This window comes from Lutjanus erythropterus, chromosome 6 (assembly GCF_056507025.1).
Source record: "Lutjanus erythropterus isolate fLutEry1 chromosome 6, fLutEry1.hap2, whole genome shotgun sequence".
In the NCBI taxonomy this organism is placed as follows: domain Eukaryota; kingdom Metazoa; phylum Chordata; class Actinopteri; order Lutjaniformes; family Lutjanidae; genus Lutjanus; species Lutjanus erythropterus.
The window spans coordinates 37,672,183-37,697,197 of record NC_139322.1 but is presented as its reverse complement, the minus strand read 5'-3'; the positions used below and the strand labels follow the sequence as shown (position 1 = coordinate 37,697,197).

At 39.0% G+C, this 25,015-nt stretch overlaps 1 protein-coding gene across 1 annotated transcript in view; it reads right to left on the bottom strand.

Moving 5' to 3' along the window:
- Positions 1-23,318, bottom strand: part of arfgef2 (ADP-ribosylation factor guanine nucleotide-exchange factor 2 (brefeldin A-inhibited)) — a 45,252-nt gene extending 21,934 nt beyond the window's left edge. The window contains exons 1-17 of the mRNA XM_084721819.1: positions 22,786-23,318; positions 20,195-20,225; positions 19,596-19,719; positions 17,299-17,445; positions 16,033-16,212; positions 12,995-13,301; positions 12,468-12,626; positions 12,254-12,381; positions 9,091-9,224; positions 7,719-7,953; positions 7,466-7,565; positions 5,389-5,528; positions 5,102-5,210; positions 4,811-5,000; positions 4,542-4,653; positions 4,229-4,434; positions 2,876-2,960 (exon numbers count right to left, since the gene is read on the bottom strand). Of these exons, the coding sequence (XP_084577945.1) occupies positions 2,876-2,960; positions 4,229-4,434; positions 4,542-4,653; positions 4,811-5,000; positions 5,102-5,210; positions 5,389-5,528; positions 7,466-7,565; positions 7,719-7,953; positions 9,091-9,224; positions 12,254-12,381; positions 12,468-12,626; positions 12,995-13,301; positions 16,033-16,212; positions 17,299-17,445; positions 19,596-19,719; positions 20,195-20,225; positions 22,786-22,960 (2,562 nt within the window). The 5' untranslated portion in view covers positions 22,961-23,318. The remainder of the gene's footprint in view (positions 1-2,875; positions 2,961-4,228; positions 4,435-4,541; positions 4,654-4,810; positions 5,001-5,101; positions 5,211-5,388; positions 5,529-7,465; positions 7,566-7,718; positions 7,954-9,090; positions 9,225-12,253; positions 12,382-12,467; positions 12,627-12,994; positions 13,302-16,032; positions 16,213-17,298; positions 17,446-19,595; positions 19,720-20,194; positions 20,226-22,785) is intronic.
- Positions 23,319-25,015: the final 1,697 nt, after the last annotated feature.

Here is a 25,015-nt window from a genome sequence, read left to right as displayed (position 1 = left end):
ACCTTTGGAGCTGCAAGTGTGTGTTAGTCCTGCAAGACCAAGACTATACAGTATGTTATTAGTTAAATAGTAGGAGTGTAATGTGATATTACATTGATTCGTTGGACAATACATTTACATTTCTGTCAACTCATGAAAAGCAACTAAATTATGATTTGACAATTTTATGACTGAACTCTTCCAGACTTTAGGGACACATTCCATGGGAATTTCAAAATAAAAGTGTATCTTGAAGATGTAGAGGCAATAATTTAACACACTATAAAGCTTTCTTAACTATGTACATCAAGGTTAAATGGGAACTATAGAAGAATGGCTCAGCATGGGATATCTGATGACTAAGGAATGCAGGAATCCAATATGCCAGGATTATACCTCAGTAATATAAATGATTATGTGATTGATAATGACAGGTATTCAACCCAGATTTTATTGATAACAAGCACAGATTGCCCCTAGCATAGAGTACTAATGAGAAATTATGAGAGAGATTTATACTATGACTGAGAGAAAATGCATTTATTCATAAATGGATGAAAAAATGAAAGATTTATGTCACAGCAGAAAATGCACCTGGACTTACTGATGTATAAACCTCAAGATAATAGACTTTTCTTTGAAAACAGGCAATTAGAACCATGGCTGTTATATTTTTGTTTTTGCTTTCCTTTCATTTTTTTTATTCAAAAGTTAAATATAAGTTTTTTGTTTTTTGTTTTTATGTGATGAAGACAGTGAAGGTTAAAGTTTTGAACTCCTTTGTTAACACATAACAGGCCCACTTAATAAGTATTTCAGACTGAGTTCACAATAGTCTGGATCTGTTATAAGACTTTATAATCAGGGAAAAAAAACATCTAAGCAGGAAGCCATCATAATTGCGTAGAAACAAACAGACTATTGTTGGTGCTCTTTTGTCTTGTGTTATCGTGCTCTGTGGAGTATAGCGCATCTTATAATTTACTTTCCCTGACTGCAGTCAATAAAGTCTTTTCATTGTCTGACATTGTGTCATCATCTCTCGTTGTTGCTCTCCGTCATGAGCATTAGTCTCTCTCTGTCTCACTGTCATATTTTACACCTGCCTTTCCCAGACTTTAAATGCCAGACACAATTTCCTCTGTCACACTGGACTGTCAGCAATGATAAATCAGAGGCAACAGTTATTTGTAGAAGACAGACACAGGCCCGCGCAGCCTGCTCATTAGCTGCTTTTCCAAAGCAGGAACTTTGCTTTGTGACTAGTCGGTACATCTGAAGGACCTCGGTGTGTTTACATCACAGTGACCAGGGGCCAATTTGCCTAATGTTTGCTGTTCTTTTGACAGAGGTGGAAACACAGACATCACTAGGCTGAGGAAACCTGTTAGTTCCTTGAAAAGTAGTTCCTGGAACTAAAAAGCCCAGCTACTTTGAGTGGAAATGTGTGTAAATGACCCAGTGGTCAATGAAGGCAACGCAAAGGACTTCAGGAAAGAAAAAGGGTCATTCAGCAAAAAAGTTGGACCTTCTTTGCCCTGCGCCAGAATGCAACATAACATTATTTAGCAAGGGTACTTCTGTGGCCAATCAAACACATGTTGGTAGATTCTTTTGTGCTGTATTTATACTGTTTAGCTTGTGATTAGTGTCCCAAAAATTAAAACAATTGTCAACATAGTAATTTTCCTGAGTTGTGAAGTCCTGTCTGATGTGCAGGTTTTTAGTCTGATAAGCCTTGAAGCACATGACTCTCTAACTCAAGCTGAACTTCCTGGAATTTTCTTTGATATATTTTTTTTTAAACAAAGGGCTGCTTCTGGTTTCAGCACCTTCAAAGACATATTGCATGAGCCAAAATACACATTTTCTAGCAGCGCTGCTTTTCTTCCACTTTATCTGTGCAAACCTTGGTGCAGTCCTTCAGTAAATAATGACAAACTCAAAGTGACTCTTTCGTGCTTAAAGGAGGACTTTAAATCCAGTGGTTCCCACACATTCTTCACTTGGGTGGGCCGCTCAGGTATATTAACGGCCACCCATGTATATGTGGTGACCCATTCTAGCAATTTTATTTATTTATTTATTTTATCCATACAAGAGAATTCTTCATTTTATGTCTTACGTATTTTACTAAATGAATTGTGAGTTTTTTCTCTTTTTCTTTTATTATTTACTGTATTGTCCTTGAAGTCATCCATAGTCGATTAACTTGAGGACAATCTCTCCTTGCTCTACTCATCACAAATTTGTTTGTTGTGCTATTGTGAGCAGAATCTAGTGGCAATCATACATGCTCTGCAGAGACACACACAGAGCAACAGTCTCTTGTTGAATGTAGGCCTACTTATATTGTTGTTTTGTAAAAGCTTGTAAGACCACTTGGTAGGTGCTGATGTTATTTGCTACCACGTTGGTTTTTACTGTTTAGATAAACCTCCTCCACATGCTGCTCACCTGCTGCTGTGAAAACTAAATCGTGGGTGAAAAAAATCCAAAACGTGAGTTGACATTTTTGGGCAAAACCTACTGCTGAGATAGAAAGTTAACAGATGAGAAATGAACTGCACAGAGGAAGAGAAACACAAAGAGGTGTGCGGGGCGAAAATCTTTGTGTGTGCAGTAATACATCAGAAGTGTAGGTGTGGGTGGGAAAAGAAAGGAAGGTGAGCAGAGTAAAGTAGTTTGAGAGTTAAAATAAGAATTAAGTAGAATTAAAATGGTGAAAAAAGAAACTACTAAAAAATAGGGTAAAGTATTCTTTCAAATATTTCAATAGTCACAGTTAGACTGTCCTTCTATGGGAAACACTGAATTCCTTCATATTACATTCCACAGAGACACAGTTGTGTCCTCGATGATAATGGCTCACATGGTGATCGTGGACATGACGTACCTGAGGACTGTGCAGGTCTGTGGTGAGCATAATGATGGAGTACGCCAGCACGTAGGCCGTGTCCGCACTGGCAAACAGAGTTTGTCTGTAAAACAAGAAATGCATCAGGGCGATGGTTAGCAGCTGCACTGATCTCATGTAGGCTTTGGCATTAATCACTTCAGGGTACCTCCAAGGTTAAGACTTTTTAAGAACTTTTACTACAACTTAAATTTAATGCCAACTTCACAACCATAACTACAAAAGTATTAAAGATATAAATGAAAATCAGTATGGATTTTAAGCAGTAGTAATATATTATTTTCAAAAATAATGAATTCAGAGCAGGATAAGACTTAATATTGTTTCTACAACAGCAACATTATATATACAAACTAATATATAGTCTATACATAAACTAAATAATATCTCACTGGAAACAAATAATACATCAATAAAATAAATCATATTATCGAGATCAAAATACTAAGTCAAGTTTATAAAGAATGAATACCGCAGACATCAATCAGTATATTGATCCTGTCATTCTATCCTCTGTCCTACTCTGGAGTATAAAATGTCAAATAAAACATCAATAAAATAAATCATATTACTGAGATCAAAATAGTGAGTCAAGTTTATAAGGGATGAAGACCACAAACATCAGTCAGCATGTTCATCCGGTCCTCTGTCCTTCTCTGGAGTAATTTCAGATTTTTTCAATACTTTCTGAATACGTTAAAAACCCCACGAGTACCCTGCAAATGTAAACTCTTGTCATTTTTCCATCTTGTTACATCTTTTTTTTCTCGTTACATCTTTGTCATCTTGTATCTTGTTTTCAACTTTTCAACTGTTAAATCTTTTACGCCTTGTTACTTTTTGTTACATCTTTTAGGTCTTGTTTTGTGTTTTGCATCTTGTTTGGTCTTTTATGATTTATTAAGTCTTTTTTTTTTTCTTGTTATGTCTATCAGCATGATATGCACTGATGGATGTGTTTTATTTTCCCATCCATTTAGGCTAAAATTAGTCTTGATGTTGGAAAGTGCTGTGATGCAAAATAAAAATAATTAATAATTATCTTCAAATGCAATAAAACTAAAGTAACAAGCTCTTCTTGAAATTGATGAAAATACAGATATTTCTGTTAAAATGTAGGGAACAAAAGTAAAAAGTAGCCAGAAAAATAAACATTTAAGTAAAGTACAGATAAAGTACAATAACAAAGTATTTGTACTTTGTTACCTCCCATATCTGACAAACACTTTGGTGCTAACAGTGTCTGCCAAATAAAAATACCTCACTCTGGGGTATTTTGACAGGCACCAGTAAATCTCTCCAAGCTCTCATATTTCAACAGATGGGTCTTACCCCTGGTTGCACTCCAGGTATCGAGCAGCGAACTTCTCCATCAGCCTATCAATCTTCTGGGCCTCACCAGGCAGCCTGAAGCCTTCCAGGAACGCTCTGAGTGCTGAGACAAAGTCCCGCCCGCAGAAGTCCAACTGGTCTACGTAGCAGTACATCACTTCTTTGTTGAACTTGATGTTCTCTCCCAAGAACTCTCCCACCTGGGTCTGTGGATGCAGAGGTAAAGTATTTGGATTGATTAATAACTTGAGTTAAGGTTTTTGTTGTTTGATAAATGGAGTGTTGTGTAATTTAAGCTTGTGTAATCACTCACAGTGTCCAGCCTGTCCTCCTGGTGTAGGAACTGGGCTATGTCCTCAGCTGTGGCACCCAGCATGCCCTGGTCCTGCAGGTACTGGATACCCCGCTTCGGCTTCTTGTTGAATCTGGGGAGAGATGAGAGGAAAACATTAATCCTATTCTACTCTAAACAGGAACACAAAGTAGGAAACATTTCTACACTCAGGGACTTTTGTATTGATAAAATCTGACCCTAGGTAATACGAGTGTAAATCCAAACCAGGCTGAAAAGAAGAGACTCACAGTTCGATGCCATGCTCGATGATGTCCTTCTGCTGTTTGATGACCTCGTACTGTTCTGGATGATCGGCCTGGGAGATCGCAACGCTGGAGGAGACGGTGGAGTCCAATGAGCTGATGCTGTCTCGACGTCCCACCAGCTGCTCTGGAAGCTTCAACTCTCCCCCCTCGTTATCAGACGGATGCTCCTGGCCTGTAAACAAGTCATAAACACAATGAGTTTTTATGTACGTGCAGACTTGCCCCCGTCTCCTGTGCGCTGTTTGCAAAATTTAATGTGTGCTACACACTCACCAAGGTTAGCCTGAAGGTTTGGATTGACATACATGTCTTTGCTCCACTCCACCATACATTTGAGGATGGACACCAGACACTCCAGACCCTTTTTACGAAGGCTCAGCTCCTGTGGATAAAACAAAGCACACACACACGTAAGTGATGAAGCTATGGTCAGATAGGTCCTGTCTCACCCTTATTGCATGTCCCTGACCAGAAAGATGATGGACTTAATCAAAACTTGTGCTCCTCTGGTGCTGAGTCTTACAATGTGTGACACAGTGACACTGAATCGTTGAGTGTACCTGCAGAGGAGTCATCCCGAGCTCCTGACCACTCCTGCCCTGTGCAATCTTCGACAGGTCGTTGACAAGGCGCTCAAAGATGTTTGCTGCATTCAAGTCACAGTCGTAGTTCACGTAGATGTCAACCACACACTGCGCATCTGGAGGGGAGAGAAATGAATTGCAAAAGATTTTAAATTGATCGGCGACTGATTTTTTTCAGCCGATTTTCGTTTTAAATGGTATGATGGGTGGTTTCTCTAAAGACCCGTCATAAAGGGCCAATCAGATGACCTGCCAAGCATCGAATGCAGGTAAATAGTCATGTCATTAAAAAAACACGCTGAGAGACTCTCCCATTTTTGGTGTCTTACAGGAGCGTTGCTTTTGTCCTCTGCTTGAGTTTGACACACACACACACACACTTCATCATGGTGCATTCCAGTGCACTTTGTAAATTCAGATATCTATGCTCAAACGACTGCGTAGGTTGTTTAAAACTTACGTTTTAAAGAAATTTTCTTTATAGCACCAAGTAAGTAGATCCCACTTATATGGGGTACTGTACTCTAATACCATGGAACCTGGTTGTTTTATTTTGTTATTTATTTACTGGGTGTAAACATTAGACAAAATAATTTCCCTATTAGAGGACTAAACAGAACTAATGAAAGATTTAAAGATGTTTATCCCACTCTGCCCCATCTTTCCTCAGCTGTGTTATTTCTGTTTTCATTTCATTTCTTTTGTTTTTCCCTTTTTGTTGTTTTCATTTTCTTTTTGTCTTTCTTGTCTGGTTTTGATTTTTTTTTTATTTAGTTAACTTGATTTTGAATGTTCTTTGTCTTTTGCTTGTTTTTCTTTATAGTTGATTATATATATAAAAATGAGCCATGCTGTAGAATTCTCATGTTGTAAAGTCAGGATGATGAATGATTTATGAAATTCTCTCAATAAAAAAACATAAATTGAAAAACTGGGGGGAAAAAAGGAAAGTTTCTATTATTTCTCAGATTTACATTACATTTGCAATGACTTTCTTGTTCTTTCACAACAGCATATTTAATAATCTGATGCTAAAATCATAACAATGTCTCATTTATTTCTACATAGGAACAGTTTAAATATTCTATTGAAAACATCTTTATATCAGCAACTAAACCATATTCTCGTACGACAGGTTGCCAAGTACCTCTGCGATAATTCCCAAGTTGTTTTATACTTACATTTAATATACAATTTCATTAAGAATATTTACATAATTAAATGCTATACAATCAATAGAGGGCTTCAAACAGACCACCAATCACAGTGGTATCAGCTGATACTGCTTCCAGCTATCAGTGATCAGCCATAGAAATTTGTCTTTTTCAAATGTTATGGGATATCTATTTATTGGCTTCCTTTACTGCCCTCTGCAGACAGCAGTGGCCCATGATGTGACAACATGCAATTTTTGATCAGTGACAGGCCGGCAGTGACGATGACTACAGCAAAGTCATGAGAAGCAGTTAAATCCTTTTTAGTCATGCACCTTGTAATATAAATGTGACTGCAATGTTACATGCTGGCCTCATGTCAGAATAAGTGCCTGAGACACTTTCACATTAAAGTTCAATTAGCTACCCCCCTAGGTCTGACCTGTAACATTTCTGTAGCAAATGCATCAATCTAATGCTGTCAGAGAAACATTATGGCTGAAGCAGCCAGATATTAAATGCACATCTTGTTCTGCCATATTACGATCATAAAAATCATCTCAGTATCATGTCTTCGCTCCAAGATGCTCTAATCGGTTAAATAATGCATGAAACAGACTGTGAATGAGGAGGTAACTCTCATGTCAGATCAGTGAATGAAAAGGATCTTTGAGTCTTGCTGTGCAGGGCAAAAAAGGTTAAAAATAACCCTTGTACAGTCTCAGTAATGATCAGACCAGTCTCCCTCCTCATAGCTACAATTTCATCCATTTATCCAACCATGCCAGCTGATGTATGAATAAATGGGTCCAAAACATCCTGGTATTCAGTCCATTAAGATCTTGTCTGTTATGTTGTTATGTTAGTTTTATTTTGATAAAAAACTAGTATCAGTATACCTGCACAGATGCGTGTTAGTGTCTGGATAACCATCCACTTGTGCTCAAAGGAGCTGGTCGATGTCTCCAGGATGGTCAGAAAAATCTCCCGGAAAAACACCTGAGTTATGGTCAGCGAGAGGAGAGAAAATGTCAGTGTGTCTCTTTAATCAAACAAGCTGCACCAACATGAATGTTTAAAATAAAAGTTTTTAATAATATAGAAACAGGTATATTTCCCAGGTGACACAGTCCATCACTCTGTGTTCTGTACCTCAATCTGCATCTTCAGGTGGACCTTGAAGTGGGAGAGCAGGGTGAGAAAGATGGCCAGTGACAGCTCAAAGACCTCAGGCACAGAGGAGACGCCATTTTTGGACAGCGCCACACACAGATACTGTTTAATGGCATTGACGAACATCTCATGAGTGCGAAACACCGGCCCGGCGCCCTGCAGCACAGAGAGCAGCAGCTGCAGGGAGACTATCTTGGACCGCAACTCATGAGACCTGCAGAGGAGAGGAAACATATGAGCGTCAATGACACAGGGATCTTCAACTGGCAGCCTGTGGGACAAAAACTTCCTATTTGGCCTGCAGAATGGACACCGATCAAAGTATTACTATATGTATTTATTTATAGCAGAGCTGCAACGATTATTTGATTAATCAATTATGCATTTACTATTAAATTAACTGCCAACTGTTTTGATAATTGATTAATTGTTTTGAGGCTTTTTCATTGAATACAGTTCACTTTCTTTGATTTCAGCTTCTGAAACATTAATATTTTCTGGTTTCTGTACTCCTCTCTGATCATAAACTGAATATGTTTGGGTTGTTGACAAAGCAAGACATTTGAGGACGTCACCTTGGGCTTTGAGAAACACTGATCAACATTCTTCACAATTTTCTCAATATTTTATAGACTTAGACTAATCAGACTTAGAGAATTACAGATTTTAACCGTCACTCTTCAGTGAACTGCCTCTGAAAGAATTGTCTAGTTATCTCTAGTTAAGTATGCAATGTTACACTGACATTAGCTGACACTAGCATTTTTTGAACATGTTCAATAGAAACTGATGTGTTCCACCTGTAAGTTTTGTTCCAGTGTACTCCAAGTTGACAGAAACACAAGATACTTGAGTATAATGTTCTTTCTTCATGGTATTTATTTAATGTAGGCCAGACTGGCTGCTTTGTGAGCTTCTTCCAGGCTCAGTTTACTCTGGCCTATTCACACTGACTGGCTCAGAGTCTAATGTTACAGTAACTAGAGACGACAGAGCCACACCAGGATGGAAAAGGGCAAGTTAACCTGTGGAGCCTGAGATGAAGCACTTTGTGTAAGCCCAAGACATCTAGATTTATTTTGGCATTTAATCTGTAGCATGTCAAAAAGAGGTTGCCACATAAAAGACACACAGAGCATGAGTGGTGATGATTTATGAGGCATGTTCTGTGTTACCATACAGGGTAACCATCAGAGGTAATCACTCTAGATCAAGATGTTCCAGGAAACGCTTCATGTTGTGATGTAATATCAGCTGAGTAAAGGTCAGACTTTAAAGGACCGGTTATGCAAGTTATCACACATTTAGAGGCAGAGACTGTCATATGAAAAAAAAAAACACAAAAACTCACTTTGGGTCTGGGGGTCCGTCAGCGAGAGGCTTCATGGAGAGTTTGCACAGAGATCGGAACACCAGAAAGGCATCTTTCTGCAGGATGTGAGAGAACCGGGCGGCACTGTGGGGTCCCTGAAGGGCCTCTGCATCCTGAGACACGTGAAGAAAATCAGTCTCAACTTTTTATGCAAAACAATTCATCTACCTCAAAAAAGGATAGCAACAGCTGTGATTTGTCCTTTCTGTGCTGGAACACTTCCACACTGATTGAGGTTAGTGGCAGAGCACCAGATGTGTCCTAAAGACCTGAGGGTGGATCTGAGAATCTTACCAGCAGCGTAAATGTGCTTCCCTAAAAAGTTTCTTATTGACCACTTATTATTTGACTTACGGCTGTAATATCTATCTATATCTATCTACTATTTTTGGTAAATTCTCAGCTCCAGATGATGCCAATCTCCCTGCTCACTAACAGAAGCTCATTGCAGTTTCCTCTCCATTAGCTAGACACTTATTTCTATTTAAATGGATGGATTTAATATCCCAATCACACAACCAATGGATCAAAGATATGATGCAGAAAATCAATTCAGATGCACCCTAAACAGCTCCATTAAGAGATTTTACAAAACCCGGGATTAGAGCTATAAAATTTACTTCATTAGTAATCCACTATCAAATTAACTGCCAACTATTTTGCTCATCATTTAATAATTTTGAGCCATTTTTTAATAAAAAGTGTCAAAATTCACTTGATTTCAGCTTCTTAAATGACAATATTTTCTGGGTTCTTCTCTTCTCTATAACAGTAAACTGAATATTTTTTGGTTATGGACAAAACAAGACATTTGAGGATGTCATCTTGGACTTTTTTTCACCATTTTATGACATTTTATGAACCAAACAAATTGATTAATTGAGAAAATAACCAACAGATTAACTGATACTGAAAATAATCATTAGTTGCCCTTCCTGGGACCCATTAATAAACTACATAAATAGATGACCTGGTCTGGAACTATGAACTCATACATTTACAGGTTATCTGTCCTATATATGTGAAAATAAACTATGAAGCATATGTTTATTTTTATTTGTTTTGTGATCTGTTGTTGCTCGTTTTCTCTTTCTAGTATTCCTTATCTATTTGTACATATTTGTACCTTGACATGACTGCTTATGTTAACTTCTTGTTTGATAGATGGAAAAAAAATCTCATTAAATAAGGTTTTAAAGGAAGAAAAAGTTTCTCATTCCATTTTAAACCCATTCTGTTAGCAGCAGTGCATTTCACTACTTTCTTGTTCATAGAAATGGAGTTAGCATTCTTTCTAACCGTTACAAATCTTCCAGCTCGCCTCAGCTGTTCACACATGTGACTGATGAGAGGAACTAAAGTGTGTTGATGATCAGTTTAACTTGATAAAATCAAACATGTAGAATATTTCTAGACAAAGAAGGAAAGCTGGCCATGTCTCACTTGTGCAAAACATATTTTTAGTAGGTGAGACTGCCTGCATTTCTACACACACTTAGAAATGTTAACAACATACAAGAAAAAAAAAACAATTCCAACAGCTGAATCAAATTCCCTTAACTTTAATCTGAGACTTTAGTGGAGATCACTGTAGCAGTTGAGGATAAACAATATTATCAACTGAAGGTCACTTTGGCATTGCAGTGGCTATTTATTTTTGTGTGATTGCAGGTGAAAGGAATAACCATCATACTCAATTAAAAACATAAAACTGATGACCACATTAGTTCCTATTTTAATAATGATTAGATGATGGCATCAGTGGGCATCAAATTACAATATGAGCCCCTGCCTGGGGTTGATAGTGACACTGCTTACTTAAGTGAAAAACAATAGCGTGATGGAAACACCTTCAAAGCCAAAAACCTCCAAAGAGTGGGAGCATTTCACTCTTAACCAAAAAGGTTGTGAACTGCAACCTTGACTAGCATGAGAGAACATCAGTTAATGTGGAGCATCTGAAAAGGAGGCACGTGAACTCTCTGGACTTGAGTCACTAAGATAGTCATGTTATTTCACATGATGAGCTGTAACATTTTCTATGCATTTTCTCTTGATAAATGAGTTGTTAATGGAGTTGAGTTGCAAACAGTTACTATTTTTTGACTCCCTGACGAAGGCTTTTTTTAGAGTTTATTTGTTTCAAGGTCTAATATGACCATGTCGTGACAATAAAGTTTCTTTTAAATGATTTTTGAGCAAATAATTTTTATTAACAGCAATCTTACTCACATACTTAATGCACCCTAACTTTACAATCCAAAACATTGCATTGTTCATGGTGATGTTTACAGCTGGAGAATGTGTTGCTGCCAAGTGCACAAGTTTAGAGAACACCAGAGAATTTACTTTATAAATAAATTTATGAATTGCAAAAAATCCTACAACTTTTGTCTGTGTGTGTGTGTGTGTGTGTGTGTGTGTGTGTGTGTGAGTGTGAGTGTGTGTGTGTGTGTGTGTGTGTGTGTGTGTGAGTGTGAGTGTGTGTGTGTGTGTGTGTGTGTGTGTGTGTGTGTGTGTGTGTGCCACTGTGGGTTTCAGCTGAACATTCTGGATCAGCATGAAGTGAAGTATTCATCTTTATGACCTTTGTCAGACAGCACATGCCTACAACAACCTGAAACTAAATTTAAAAGCCAATAGCCATTGAGAACCACTGAGTAATCGTGTGTTTCATCATCTACTGAATCATCCATTCATAATTTGAATAACTGATCATTTGTTTAAATCAGGGGGTCCTAAGGTTACAGAGGGGACCTGCCCAATTATTGTTTGATAACTTTTTTGAAAAATTTTTGTTGTTTGTTTTTCAAAACTTAAAATGTCTAAAAATATCTCTTTTTCAGCTTAGGGGTCCATGGCCTGAAAAATGTTGAAGACTCCTGGTTTAAATAATTGAAATAATATTAGAATTTATACACTAATAGAATTTAATTATATAATAGCCGTTAGTTAGAGCCCAAACAGGACAGTAAATTAAGAATGTCATACACAAGTTTAGAATTTCATACATCCACAGGTACTTGAAGATTAACTTTGACCATTAATTTCTTTCCTGTTTCACTCAGGCAAGTGAGGGAGGCAGCAGTTCCCTCAGCACACTAACATTATTAATAATAATAATGTTATTAGCACTGCTCACCAGCATATCTGTTGAGGAAACAGAAGAGCGGTCCTCAATGATGCCATTCATCTGCTGACCCTCTGTTCTGACTCTGGGTGGGGGCACCTCTGTCTGCTCAGTGACAGGGTGGGCTGGGTGTTCACCTCCTGCAGGAGACGCCAGAGGGTGGTCATTTTCAGCCCACAAAAGAGACACAGCAAAACAAAAACAGGACAGACGAGCAGGCCCTGACCTGTTCCACCGTGCATCTGTGTTGGCTGATGCTCTCCCTCCTCTCGTTCGGTCGCTTCAGACTCCGCTGGATTTGGGCTGCTCCCTGGTTTGTCCTCTTCCTCAGCTGGCTGAGCTGCTGTGGGAGGCGTCTCCGCACCCTCGTCTTCAAACACTGAATCTGATGTACACAAAGTTTAAAAAAGCTAGATGAATGCTGCACAACCCAGGGCTGCAACTAATTAATATTTTCATTGTCAATAAATCGGTCAATTATTTTCTTGATTAACTGATTGGTTGTTTGGTCCATAAAATGTCTTAAATGTTCAAATTTAAGAAGGAATCAGAGAATTCAGCCTTTTTTTCTTAAAAATTCACATGAAGAGATTAACTGATTATCAAAATGGTTGATGATAAATTAAATAGTTGAGAACTAATCAGTTAATAGTTGCAGCTCTAGCAGAATCCACAGTTCAAACTTTCCTGAAAGCATCAGAGCAAAAACAAATTTTGTTTCTAATTTAAACTGAGGACTGGAGGCCTACACACCTCTTGATGGTGTGACCGGCTCTCCTCCTCCATTCATCGGAGCACTGCCACCCTCGGGTTCTCCGTTGATCGATGGCGTGTCTGCTGCTGGATCCTGGTCGGGGAGCGGCAGTGGGGGCGTGGAGCTGTTGGTATTGGTTGTAGAGAGGTCTGGAGTACTGGCCGCTGGGGACGGGGAGCTTTGGGGGTCTGGAGTAGGCGTCCGGTCGGACCGTGGGGAGCCAGACCTCCGATTACCTGGGACCGGGGACGGGTTCTGCTGGGGAAGACGCAGCCGGTCCTTCTCCTGCTCCTGAGCCTCCAGAGCCTGAGGAGGCATTAGAGGGAGAAGAGGAGTTATGGAGAGTAGCTGTTTTACACAAGGGAACGTGGCTGCTTAAATTTAAATAAGCTCTGCAAGAAAAAGAATTATTCATTACAATACAGACTGCCCTAAATTCTGATTCATATAAAAACCAGTGATAAGCTGTGATCTCAGAATAGTTCAGTTTAAAACTTGAGGAACTGAATCACCAAAATCTCCACTATTATTCAGCAGGACAGAACTCTGCTGACTGCTGCTGGCTGTGACCAGACCTTCACTGTAGTTGTTTTGGAGTTGTGGAGCTGAAAAAAACACTTCCTGGATTCACAACAGTTGGCATGTGTCAGATAAGTGGTTCATCAAACAAATGGTTAATGTGTTTTACATTGAGAGTTTGTTAATTTGACAGTAATGTCGAACTGATTTTAATAATGAGTTAGTTAGCTAGGTTAGTCAGGTTAGTTGGAAATAATGTTTTACAAAATTACATTATGTGTGACTGTTTATAACTCATTACTAATAGGATTTTGGTAACATTTTTACATTTACTGTGTTAAGGACCGTGTTACCAAGGGCACCGGATTCATTTAAGAAGTGGTGGGGGGCATGAAGTGCGTGAAGCTGGAACAAAATACAGCTGGTGTCAAGAAATGTAAAAGCCACCTCACTAATGGTTAAAACTATAAAACCAGCTCAGGGCGCATGTACAGCCTGTCTGCTCCATGTACTCTATCAGTCCTCTGCAACAGCTGGTTCAACTCTTGCCTGTGGCCACTTGCTGTGCGTCATCCCCTCTCTTTCCACCTCCTTTCCTGTCTCTTCTTAATCTGTCACTATCAAATTAAGGCAAAAATTCAAAGTTTCACCACATAATTCAATATATTTTCAGCTACTGTTAAGATAATTAACACAGGCTAAATATTGTGACTGGCTGCTGCCATGGCTGTGATTAAGACAGGCTGGGACTGTAGCTGTGATTAGAGGGACACGTCAAGGCTATATGTGTACTCCTGATGCTGTGATTACGGCCATGGTTGTAGCTATGGCTGGGGCTGTTATGACTAAACACAAACTACACTCAGGACTTGTGCAGAGAGCTGACGTGGTTAAGTTGGTTGAGCATCTGTTACATTCTGATAGAATAATCTGCTCTCTTCAATCTGCGTACATACTGTGTAACGTGACTGAGTTTACAAATAGCATGCAGTGCACGAGCCACTGTCCAATTTTGCGTGCAGGTGATACGCCAATCCTTCCTATTAACTTCTGTGTAGAGCAGACCATAGTCAGGTGACCTCTGTCATCATGGCATTAAAAATAAACCTGTGGTTAACGTTGTGAAATGGTTGCAGTTATGTGAAGTTTAGATAATATTATGACCCAGGGTCATAACACCACCACAAAAATACTTGTTTAGGAAAAGAGCAGAATTTAGGTTCAAATAAATGTTAAGTTTCTAAAGTCACATGACATAAGTCAAGTAAGTCACGTGATACATGTAACATTATGTAACTTTAAATAATGTTGAGTTTTGGTTTCACATGTGACACAACCCCCAGACCCAAACACCTCGCCGTCCTCCTCCATATGTGGACTTTCTCAGTATTTATACTAAGTCAAACGAGATTTTCTAATGGGAAGGATTGGTACATCACCTGTACACAAAATTTGACTTTGGCGTATGCACTGCTTGCAATTTTAAAGTCTAAAGAATTGTTATTTGTAAGCAGACTGAAAAGAACGGGCTGGATAGAAACAACAGGTTCAAAGCCTGGCTGGAACTTTCCTGACTACTGTTCATATCTCGGGTTCTGTAGTGAACAGCCAGACAGTAACAATCACATCCACAGTCAGAGAGACCTCCACATGTTGTTGCATTTATGCAGCCAGGAAGTCTCTTTGTTTTGCTTCAGTTCAAGAGCTGATGAAAAGAAATTTTATTTTTTGATCACCTGAATTAAAACTTCAAATGTACTGAAGAGAGATGTTAATGGTAAATCATTATTCCCCATTTTTCCCCATGGTGACTTTCTTTGCTTATATCTCTGGATTTCACAGGTTTTCACAATTTGGTTTGGTATTCCTTTTTAGTCTAGAAATAGCAGCACTTGAGCCCCATTTGACACAGTTTTGAGCCATCTGGTGAAAGCGGACAAGAACAGCTGCAGCAGCTTTAATTATTCTGAACGTTACATTATTTGTACTTCCTGAATTAATGTTTCACATAACTAAACTTTAAAATGAGAAAATGACATTTTGTATCTAAATCATTAATGATTAATAGATTATCGAATGTTATTGTGTTCAACTATGCCTTAATAATGCAACACTTGTACAGAAGCAACTTTTGGGACATTCGATTGAATTTTTTTTCCATGTTTTGCCAAAAAGTAACATCAGTTTAATGGATAGATGTAATGGAGCACTGCAGGATAACAAGTTGAAGGTGTATATAGTTGTTGCTTTTAGTCATTTCAGTCGTTTATATTGCCGTTTGTGGGGGCTGTCTGCTTACATCTGTTTTATTGTTAAGTTCCATGTCTATTTTAAAGTATTGTGTGTTGTGTTTTCTCCTTAAAAGCCTAAACCAGTAACAAGGTCTGCAAATTAGCTATAGATAGAAGTCCTGTGTGCATTGCATTGGTTGCATTTTTTGACATGAATGTGACAATACCTACATATATCATCCATGTCAAATAAATAAATACATAAATAAATAAATAAACAAACTAACAGCCTGGTTTTCCATGCGTGTGAAGATAACGTTGAGCATCTGTGTGAGTGTGGCCTTAGCAGTGGTCTGGTTGATGAGGTTGCGGCTGGCCAGGTAGATGTTGTAGCAGGTCCTGACAGTGAGGAGCACCGTGCCCTCATGGATCTCTATGTGCGGGGACGTCACAGTCGTCAGCAGAGCCTGGACAGACACAGAGGGAAGTCAAAGAGTTATCAGACAAAGACAGGTTGATTAGAAGACGCTGCTGCTGCACCTGCTGAGTCACCAACCGACTTCTGCAAATGTTTGGTTCTCATTCTCTGCTGCGTGCTCTGCTGCAGGATGCAACAGTTTGCCGTCTATTTTGATGTTTCCCAAAAGATCATTTTAAATTAAAGAAAAAAGGTCCACTTGGCTAATTAATACACATATTATTTTGTGCTCATAAGTCAGTCTAAACCAACTGCACTGACATTCAGGCCTCCTTCAGCGGCGAATGCAATGCAAACAGTTAAGTCATTAATCTGTCCTATAAATCTTTTGTCAACAGTGGTAAAACTGTGCTTCTTAGGAAGGTGAGACTTTGCCCTTCCCAACAACCAGGATGTGCATTTCACTCACTGCGAGGAAACGTTAGCAAGCAGCAGTTATGAATCATACCTACTGCGCAAACATGAGACAGCTTATCAAAGCAAACAAGTGGCCAGGAAATGTGAAAAAACGTCATAAACATTAGGATGTATTAGTGGCTAAATGTTACTTGAAGTTAATCCTTTCTCGCAAATCCAGATGACAAGACTGGATATTGCTTCAGGTATTAAGATTCATTATGGCGCAGTCTAAAAAGCCCTCAAATCCATTTTTAGAAACATGCTGCTACAAGAAATTCATCAGTGGGGCAAGCCTGGCCACATTCACAGAACTGGCTGGTGAACAAAGATGGATTTTGCAACAGAATGTGCTGTTGTTTTAACCCAGAAATGTTTATAGGGTCATACAAATTAAATATTAAATGATGGGTTTTAGTGGCAGCAACACAAAAAGACATGAGGCATAGATATGTAGTTTTATTTCAATATTAAATTTTATAGAACTTTTCTTAATTCCTCACTTAAAAAAAGATAGAACATGCAGAGACGGATTTTCTCCACTACTGTGAAACGTGACTGAAAGGACTAACATGTGTCAGTCCTCTATGTCTGACCTAATTGGGTCTCTAATAAACAACAACACCGACAGCTGGAGGATCTGAAGGCTGCCAGACGTACAGAGAGGCGCTGGTTGTACCTTGATGATCTGTAGCTGCACTCCCTCGTCGGTCTGTGGGCCCTGGAAGCAGTTGCAGATGGTTTCCACCAGCCGGTCGATGAGCCTCTTGCCCGGTGTCCTGCTGTCCGGGGCATTGCCTGTGATGTGGCCATACGCGATCAGTTTCTACAGGGGGGGAAACAGTGCACAGGTTAGAGTAGCAGAGGCAGTATGTCATCCTCTGAGTAGTTTGGGGTCTGTTTTGTGCGGTGTAATGCACACAATTCACTGCACATGTGTGATTCAGTGTTTGAGGTGTATCTGTGTTAGTTTAGGGTTTATTTAAGTGCTTCTGTGTTTGTCTTGCTCAATTTTGAGAGTATGAGAATCAGAACTTCATGGTTCATTTTTGTGTGTTATTAAAGGTCATCTTACACTTGAGGGGTTTTAAAATCATGATCTTGTGTGATTTCACGGGGAATGTGAGCTCACATGATTTCATTTGGAAGCAGTAAGAATAGATCTGTAAACCCCTCATGTTACCAGATAATATGGGACAGATATCGGTGTTGAAACGAGGTCCGGTCCAGATTTCTCCTGTGATTCTCAGGAGAGGTGAATCTGAAGAAAATGGGCCCAAAGCTCCTGTAGCATGGGTCAGCATTAGGGCTCATTTGATAAAGACTGAGCATCTTTTTACGGAGCAGTTCAGCAATACAGATTTGTATTCCTATATAGCTGGATGACATAACTGTCAAAAATCAAAAGTGACAAACTTGAGATATCCTTACTTTTAGTGTCAAGTACAGGTCAAGTCCATAGATTGTAAATAAAGATGGACAGCACGTCCATAAGGCAAAATATCTGAGATATGAGTGCTGCCATCTTGCACTGAATTTGGAGCCAGAATCTCCACAGTAATGATCAGGGTTGGAGCTGCAGTGCCGAGATCCCACCCACACAGCTGGCTGACTCAATCCCAAGCAGGGCTCAGCTGTCAAATATGTATGTAATGTATGTGTAAGTAATATGTAATATGTAATATTATGGCATCAAATAACTAAAACTGATCAGAAAAAATAGCACTTGTTCAAATATCAGCAAAATAAGAACCACCTAAAATGACAGAGAGCATCTTGGGAAGGGGGCGGGGTCGATGACCTACACTGCAGCCAGCCACCGGGGGCGATCATATGTTTTGGCTTCAGTTCTGGGGAGCTGTCATTTCATCCGTCTTCAAATACAGTCAATGATCGAGTCCAGAAAAAACAATGAATCTCACGTTTCCCATTATGCAGCTCCATTGTTAGACAGTAATGCAAATAGCACAGGTGTTTCACACACCTGCCCCAAATTTGTATCATGGATTTTCTATTAAACATGTCCAAACTAGTGCTGAAATAACCCTGATGACATCATCAGGTGGAGTGCACCTCAATAATATGGTAGCACTAATAAAATATATTCTAAATAGCAGCACCTCCCTAAAACAAATCTATGAGGTGTTTTAAATGGGAAAACAAACTGACAAACAAACAATCAAACATGACAAATTTAATGAGACAACTTAAATCAGGCAATTGAAGCGTGCAAAAATGAATTAAAACACATAACGAGCAAATAGGATACTTAAAGAAGTTGTTGTTAGTCTTTGCATATGTGCCTCTCCAAGACTCAGTTTTCTTCCATAAATAAACTGAATGTGCTTGAAAAATTACAATCAGTGGGACCACAAAAGTGTGGCTACAACGTGATTTAAGGATGGAGTGCGTGTGTGTGTATGTGTATGTATGTGCATGTGTGTGTGTGTGTGTGTGTGTGTGTGTGTAATGTAGTGCCTTTGTTAAGGCAGCACATCAGACGTATGAAACAGGTGTAGCAAAGTGGGTAATACAAGCCAAAAAAACGCTGCTGCTTAGCAGTTATGAGTGCTGTGGCAGGAAAAAAAAAGAAAAGGAAAAATAACTAAATCACACAAGAAAATGCGATTTGATCACATTTGCTACTCCACCTTCAGCTTCCAGCACTAAAACATATCTGAAAGACCTCCGGCTATTTTATTTGTCTTTAGCTTAAGTCATAGCAGTAACTAGGTAGCTCCCTTTCACAACAAACCCCTCTAACCTCCATCGCAGAGGTTACCCACAAACCCACCCCTTATGGGTATGGTTGGGGTAAGTCTCCACGAAATGAATGTAAGTCTATGTAACATCCCCAAAAGTGACCAAATTCATCACGTGTGAAGGAATCAGAAGATGCTGAGTTTACTGTATTCATGCACACAAGCACACAAGAGGGTATCCTGTGTATGTGTGTGTGTGTCAGTGAATATTTACCTGAAGACAGTCCAAAGAGGTGCTAACTATCCGGGGGGACTTTGACTGACAGGCCAACTCAAAGGGCAGCACATATTTGTCGGCCTCGATGTAGTTGGCTCTGGGTGGGACCACTGTACCATCCCTGCAGGGTGGAGAGGAGAGCAAACAGCTGTGTGAACTGGAATAGCCTCAATAAAAGCAGCTAGCTATAAACACAGTTGGTTTATTAAAAAAAATAGCACTAAATGTTCCACTGAAACTTAATTGAAACTCCAGTAGATGATGTGAATTCATAAAATGCAGCATAAAACATTTTAGTGTGCATTTCAGTGTCATATTTAAACCTTAAAAAAGCATAATGGCGTACTGTCTATAGCCTATAGCAGCAGATATATTACCTGCAGCCAGTTTGAAGGACTGCTGATGTACTCCAAAGTAGCAGTTATAAGGCAGCAAATCACCTTAGTCACAAATCACAGTGAGCAGCCGGGGTTTACTGCAGACCGCTTCAGGGCAAACTTTACCACGGCTTCTTGCCTCACGTCAGGGAAATGGGAAAATCTACAGCTATGCATTCATTCATTCAGGGGAAAAGGTATGTGAATAGCAGTACTTACTTTTGCTTTTCAAGCTCGGCCTTGATTTCATCTATGGAGGGAGACACAGGTGATAAGATGTTAGTGAAGTCTGAACTTTGAGTCAGCCAGCTCATAGAGGTGTGACATGATTTGACACTGGATGTGAGGGTTAGTGGGCCACTCACAAACATCTGCACTAGGAAGTGCTGTTTGTTTTCTTATATTTAATGTTACTGATCAAGGAATTGTATGTTGAGCAGGACTGAATCTGAGACTACCATGTATTTGACTGCTAATCAAATATGGCTCAACTGAGCAGCCTCCTTCAGTTGTTTGGTCATTCTCTTATTCCCCACATAAACATTCCCATCTGCTCTGCTATCTAAGCTCTTCTCCTGAAATCAATTTCCATTCCTTCATAATTTTTTATCCCACATTGATCTGTCCAAAGCTGTACACACACACACACACACACACACACAACACACACACACACACACACACACACACACACACACACACACACACACACACACACACACACAGCATTGTGGCCTTGGCTACACAGTGAGTAATGGCGTGCGTTCAGCCAGATGTGTCCAACAAAATCGATTATATTCACACACAATGTGGTAGCAAATACTTTTAAGTCAACTCTCACAAACTTTCCATATCACAGAGCAACATGGAGGAAACTAGCTTGTGCAATAGTCACCAGAAATGTCATAACCACAGTTACAGTTTTAAACAGCTACAAGGAATGTATGACACGTCATTTCAAATAGCAAAAATTAGACCTTAGATCTTTTCTCTGTTGTGCACAAATTACCCCTGGACCAAAATATAGAAAGATATTAATAATAATTAAGACTTATTTATTTAGTAAGTTAAGGTCTACAGTTTCACTTAAAAACATCAATTAAAAGGACTATATCAGGTTTGAGGCATGATGTACTTATCCATAGTCATAGGACAGGCACAGCCTAAAACATATTTCAGCCATCTTCAAAACAAAACAAAAACAAAACAAAAAAAAGAAAAACGCAGTGCGCTACATTTAGCATATTTTTATTGCTCTACCTTGCCATTAGATGGCCTTTTTGGATGGAAAACCACCGTAATATAAGCAAAGTGTTGCTCTCTCCATACCAACCAAACTCCACTGGTGAAATCAGTCATTTTACCACACAGAGCACGGGAGTTGCTGGTCTACTACGGCCTTGATCCGTTAGTCTGTTTGTATTATTGTGTGACTGCAGTATTGTAAGGGTTAGCTCGGATTCAAAGTCACACCATAACATAAACAAATTAATTAATTGAGGCAGCAGTAGTCTAGCAATTCCTGTGTTCTGTAAAGTAAAATTACCATTCTTGCAAAAGGCGTCTGGTTGAGCCAGAGAGTGATATTTGGCTTACATACCTGTGGTTTCTCTTTGGAAAAGGCTGTCTGACAGCAAGGTGAAGTGGTGAAAATATTTTAAGATGTGATGTTCCACTTAAAAACGGTCATTAACAGCTAATCTCTCTTTCCACTACACGCCTAATTAATCATGGAGGCAGCAGATGAAAAGGTCTGCAGCCCACAGCATAACAGCTTAGATATGAGATAGAGATGTTCATGATGCTTGCATGGAGTTGACCAAAACACCATACAGACAGTCTGCATGACAGTGAGAAACACACACAAAACAGCCCACATTAGTAGTGTGAGGAGGCAAAAAGGAGTGCTGTGTTCTACTGATATCATGAATAATGAGAGAGTGTCACTGGCAGACAGGGACAGAGAGCAGACAAAGAAGCTCAGATACACAGACCTGTTTGACCACCTCTCACTGACATTTAGATCTTTGCAGTCAATCCAGCACACTAAGTGTATACATATATACACTGCTTAATAATGAAGAACAACTTTTTGTTTGCTAATTTCCCAACCAGTAATCACATTCAAATAGTAACTGGTTTTGTCAGATTGCATCTGATCAGCCCACTGTCTGAGAATCACAACCTTTATAAGTCTCTATATATCAATAAGATATTGTGCACCTGTTTTTCAGTTATAACAACATTATGACAAAGAAGTGCAGCTTGAATTTAATTCTAAACATCAATAGCAGTATTAAGTAGCAGCTGTGTGTGTAACACTATCCGTGATTGTGTTGAATGGAAAAGCAGGGACGTCAGAGTATCCTGGAGTTTGATAGCTTGTGTTGTGTGTCTGGCTGCAGAGCAGGTCCGGACTGTCTGGCTGAGTGACAGTGCTACGTACAACACAGGGATTGGTCTGTTTAGCTAGCTAAGCTAGCCCTAACGAGCTAACGACAGCTATATATTAGCTAGCTTGTTTACCTGCCCGTGTTGACAGTGGCGGTGGTGTTGTGAAGGCAGGATGTTAGCACCGCAGAATTTCAATAAAGATGTCAAACTGACGCCCACACGCACGAGCTAACCTGTAAACGTCAACGGACAGCTGAAACAGACGGTGAAGGCCATTCAGATGCTAACGCTAACGCTAGCTAACTGGGTAGCTCTCCCCTGTTTCTAACAAGCCAGACACGACCGAAATGATTCAGTGAAGCGCTACATAAAAACACGGGGCTCCGTGAACCAGTATACAAAACAGACCCACGTACCAAGCGCCACCTGACAGGCTTTGCGCAGCTGGCTGTGCTGGCTCCTCTTCACCTCCTTATCCGATAGGATTTTCTCCAGCGCCCTGGACAGAAACATGCTCTTCGTTTTACTGTTTTCTGCCTTGGAGTGTGTGTGCTGCTGCTGCTGTGGTGGCCGCTGTTGCTGTTGCTGCATCTCTCGGTGTGGTTACCGCTCCTCTCTCAGGCCGTCATCTTCGGCCCGGCCCTGCGAACGAGCAGGTGACGAGGAAAGCTAACGAAAGCCAGGCTATCGGTGTCAGTCCAGTGGAGTTGCTACCTCAGCTCAGCGCCGCCATGCTGCTTACACGTCACATCACGTGATTCTCAGCTGTCTGGGTTTTGACTACAGCACCCTGAGGGGCAGGTAACCTCCCGAACGGGGTCAAATCGTGACATAGTTAACTCACAGAAATGTATACATCGTTTAAGGACGACACTGTGAAACATGGCCAGTTACGTATATCATAGAAGAGGTTTGAACGTTTCCCGTGGCGACGCTACGCGAGTTGAACACACTTCGACGTTGTCACCGCTGTAGCAAATCAAGCGCTCCCAAGTAAAGAAAACATTCTCAAAATGTCCTGCAGATGTCGCTAAAACTCTACAATGAAGTTAAATGCTATGTGCCACCGAAGAGCAGGCATATGGAGTAATCAAGAATAAATCTGTAAAATAATAAGACATTCAATGTATAAATATAAAATAAACATAAGAATAAATAAGTAAATAATAGATGTGAAAATGTAGTGAAATAAAAAATGAATACATGTGGAAATATTCAGACAAATAAAATCTAAAAGAATTATTGTGCGTGTTCATTTATTTTCATGCTTTTTTAATTCATTTGTTTCTGTATATATTTCTATATTTATGGGGGGGAAATGCTTGTAAATAAATCTATGTAATGTATTGAATATAATTTTTTTTAATGTATTTTTTTGTATTTCTTTTTCCTATTGCCTATAGTATTCCTTGAAGGGTAGTGGTCAGTATCAGCAAAAGCAAAAGAAAAAGCAATTGGTAATCAGTAAGAAAAATCAATAAATTACATTATGTAAAATAAATTACATAATATGAAAAAAATATAATAAAATAATAAATATATATAAAATTAACATATATGCATATAACTAATTTCTGTATGTGTATAATTTAGAAAAAAATGATATGTACATATACATGTATATACATACACACATAGAGAAACAAATTAATAAATACTTGAAAATAAATGAAAATGCTTGTAATTACTCTTTTATTTTGCTATTGTCCTAATAGTTCCACATTTATTTTCTTATTCTTTTTCCTGTGATTCCATACAGACACAGTAATATAACGTTTACATTTAAAACTGTTTCCACACATCAAAAGACACCGAACCATAAAGATTGCTACATATTAGTTTATTTTATCCAGCTCCTCCAATCAGCAATTACAGGCGTACATCAATTTATTCATACATCTCCAGTTGAATCTTAAAACATTTTCATTAAATGTGATAAAAATGTACATCATATATAGCATCGATATGAAAATACTGACAATCTTCATTACAAATCTATACCATAGGATTTATCTGGCAAGCAAAAATCATTGCTCAATCACGTTAAAAAAAAAAAAAAATCTGACAAAAAGCAAAACATGTAGCCTGTTTTGAGGTTGTGCTAATACAACTGTTTCTCCCACAAAAAAATATTGATAATTCACAGTATGGAAAAAAAAATAGTGTCATGTCTTGCACATGCGTTCTCCTGTTGTTTTCAGCCAGAACAGTAAAAATCACCTACTAAAATCATCTCCTATTGGGCAATAACATCTATCATGAGATTTATGACCAAAAAAACAATCATGAATAAACAAAAACATCAGTTATAAAAATAAAGTCACAAAATGTGTACAAAGAAAGAAAATATGCAGACGCATGATTAGAGAATAAATAACAATGTCGCTGTGGTTACAATCCCAGTGTCCTGTGGTAAAGTTAGAAATAAAGAAAATAAATTAACATTGATTTCTTCCATTCAGAGTACCATTCATAACCGTTTCATGTTGGGAATGAAAGAAGACAGAATCCCACCAGCACTCAGTGTACCATAAAAGGCCAAAAAGACAGTACCTTGAAATATATTAGTGGACGCACATACATGACCTGTGTGTTGGTTTCCAGTCATAGATATTCACTGTCTGATAGGCTCATCAGATATTCAAA